This window comes from Verticillium alfalfae, genomic scaffold (assembly GCF_000150825.1).
Source record: "Verticillium alfalfae VaMs.102 supercont1.17 genomic scaffold, whole genome shotgun sequence".
NCBI classification, from domain to species: Eukaryota; Fungi; Ascomycota; class Sordariomycetes; order Glomerellales; family Plectosphaerellaceae; genus Verticillium; species Verticillium alfalfae.
The window spans coordinates 259,866-262,695 of record NW_003315022.1 but is presented as its reverse complement, the minus strand read 5'-3'; the positions used below and the strand labels follow the sequence as shown (position 1 = coordinate 262,695).

Below are 2,830 nucleotides of genomic sequence, written 5' to 3'. Positions count from 1 at the left end.
CGGGACGTGCTGCGTCGCGGGAAGTAGCCACAGGCGTCTGCACACAGCACGGCCGACGGCGGCAGCTCGACCTCGTTGGGCGACTTCGGAATGGGGACATTGGCGGCCGAAGGGGCAGCACTCTGCTGCTTGTAGAACTCGGCATCAGGGTCGTCCTCGACCGTGGCAGCTCTCGGCGCTGAAGCTGACGAGTCGTTGCCGGTCAAGAGTTGAACATCAGGATCGTTCGGGTCGAGGCTTGGAAGGGCGACCTCGGCCTCTGGCTGCTCAACTGCGGGGTTCGACTCGTTGGGATCGTTGCCCTCTCTGACGGCCTTGAGGATGCGCGCTGCGTTCCATCGTGCGAACTTTATCTTCTTCTGGGTCTCGGCATCTGGCTGTCCCCAGATGTTGAGGAGCTGGAAGAATGTCGCAGCAGCGTCAAACGTATCGGCAGTTTGACGAGTCACTTTATTGGCGTTCATGACGCGCTCGGCGCGACCAAACGTTTGCTGCGCAAACTGCTCGACGACGGCCTGGCCGACGGCATCATCCATAATGTCCTCGTCGTCAGGCCGTTCCGTCTTGGTCTTCTCAAGCTGGTCCATGAGGTTCATGGTGTAGGCGAGGGAATCATCGTCGGTGTTGTGCAGCTGTTTCGCGAGAATCTGATTGACCACCCAGTACTCGCCTGAGAGGTTTCTGTCAGGTAAATGGTTGATAGAACACCTGAAAAGAGCTTAGGGAAACGTACACCAGTAGGTCACGGCTGGCTTGACGGAGCGAAGCTGGTTTGCGCGGTTGATAAACCTCGTGATGTCCGCTTGGCGCAAACTGGCGGGGATGGCTTCGGCCATTGTCGATCGCTACAGTAACAGGACGCCTGCGAAAGACAGATAGATGGGGGATCGGGCAGTGGACGGAGAGAACTTCAGTTACGACGTAGGGAATACGAGCTGGACGACGCTGGAGGTTTGGACGTTGAAGTTGCGCGAGAGGATGTCGGCAGCCTAGTTCATCAAGGTACCACCTTCCCACAGAATGGAGGAGACGCAGACAGTAGTGGCGACCAGGCGCTAGACCGCAGACGAGCAGGTTCCAGGCTGACGTCGCTAAGGTACAGCGCTGTTTGGCGGCCAAGCCCCACAGACGCAGAAACAGTGGAGTCAGCGGCGGGTGCGAGCTCGAAGCTGGTGTGGGGAATGCTATGATGTGCCAATGGACCAAGGCCTATTCAGAGCCTGTCGTCCTTAAGGTAGGTACCTACGGGCCAGCAAAGCCTCCTGTGCTCCCCTGTAGCCTGTTCGCTCCCATCTTCCACGCTGGCCTTTTGCCAAAAATAAGAACAAGAACACAACACCACCACCACCTTTGGATGCTGCCAGCTGTCTGAAATATATGGTAGGTATCTTCTGGCAAACGACCACCTCTCATTGATTGAAATCACCTCACTCTTCGCACGGAAACAACCCCAGACTGTTCCAGTGCACCTTGTCCACTTACACGATGCATCATCCCACCCTCCTCGCTGTGGGCATCGCCGCCCTGGTATCCATGCCTGGGGCCATGGCAGGCATGTACCCTAAGAGCTCTGCTGTTCTCCAGGTGGATGGCAAGAGCTACGACCGCTTGATTGCGCAGTCGAACTACACTTCGGTATGAATTGGCCACATTTCTTTTGAGCGTTCTCTTCCCTTGTTGACATCGCCATGTTGTCCAGATTGTCGAGTTTTACGCCCCCTGGTGCGGCCACTGCAAGAACCTCCAGCCCGCCTACGAGAAGGCAGCCAAGAGCCTCGAAGGACTTGCCAAGGTCGCCGCCGTCGACTGTGACGATGATGCCAACAAGCCTCTCTGCGGTCAGTTTGGCATCCAGGGCTTCCCCACCCTCAAAATCATTCGCCCTGGCAAGAAGAGCGGCAAGCCCGCCGTCGAAGACTACAACGGACCCCGCACCGCCACCGGCATCGTCGACGCCCTTGTGGACAAGATCAACAACCATGTCAAGAAGGTGACCGACAAGGACCTCGATGCCTTTGTCGCCTCTGGCACCGACAAGCCCAGGGCCATCCTCTTCACCGAGAAGGGCACAACGAGCCCGCTGCTCCGCAGCATCGCCATTGACTTTCTCGATGTCATCACGATTGCGCAGGCGAGGAACAACCAGAAGGCCGTTGTTGAAAAGTATGGAATCGAAAAGTTCCCCACACTGATCCTGCTGCCCGTCGGCGCCAGCGAGCCTATCGTCTACGATGGCGCCATGAAGAAGCCCGCCATCGTCGAGTTCCTCTCTCAGGCCGGCACCCCTAACCCCGACCCTCCCGTCAAGGCTGGCAAGAAGGCCAAGTCCACTCCTAAGGCCGAACCCAAGGCTAAGGCTGCCGAGGAGAAGCCTGCCCCTGAAGCTGCGGCCGAAGATGTTGTCGAGGAGCCTGTTGCCACCCCGGCAGCACCCGCTGCGGCGCCCATTCCCTCCGTCGACACGGCCGAGCTTCAGAAGGAGTGCCTGGCCCCCAAGTCTCACACGTGCATTCTGGCTCTCGTCCCGACCACCGCCAACGACAAGTCGGAGAAGGTTCTCGGCTCCCTCGCTGAGCTGGCTCACAAGTACACTCAGGGCGGCCGTCACCTGTTCCCCTTCTACGCTGTCTCCGGCGAGAACCCGAGCGCTGCCACGCTGACCAAGACGCTGAGCCTCAAGACTGACGTTGAGCTTGTTGCTGTGAACGCCCGCCGGGCTGGTGAGGCACTACGAGGGCGAGGCGATGCCGCGAGCGTCGAGCTTGATTGATGCATCGCATGGCGATGTGCAGACAAGCTTCTGCGAACTGATGTGCGCCCAGTGTGAAGA

General features: G+C 58.7%; 2 protein-coding genes across 2 annotated transcripts in view; one reads left to right on the top strand and one right to left on the bottom strand.

Moving 5' to 3' along the window:
* Positions 1-836, bottom strand: part of VDBG_09934 (conserved hypothetical protein) — a gene marked incomplete at both ends in the record, with an annotated part of 1,708 nt that extends 872 nt beyond the window's left edge. Inside the window, 2 exons of the mRNA XM_002999848.1 lie at positions 46-670; positions 734-836. Coding sequence (XP_002999894.1) covers positions 46-670; positions 734-836 — 728 coding nt within the window. The remainder of the gene's footprint in view (positions 1-45; positions 671-733) is intronic.
* Positions 837-1,485: 649 nt separating this feature from the next.
* Positions 1,486-2,770, top strand: VDBG_09933 (disulfide-isomerase A6; the record flags this gene model as incomplete). The annotated part of the gene is made up of 2 exons (XM_002999847.1): positions 1,486-1,635; positions 1,700-2,770. 2 exons carry the CDS (start codon positions 1,486-1,488, stop codon positions 2,768-2,770), a joined length of 1,221 nt encoding a protein of 406 aa, XP_002999893.1.
* Positions 2,771-2,830: the final 60 nt, after the last annotated feature.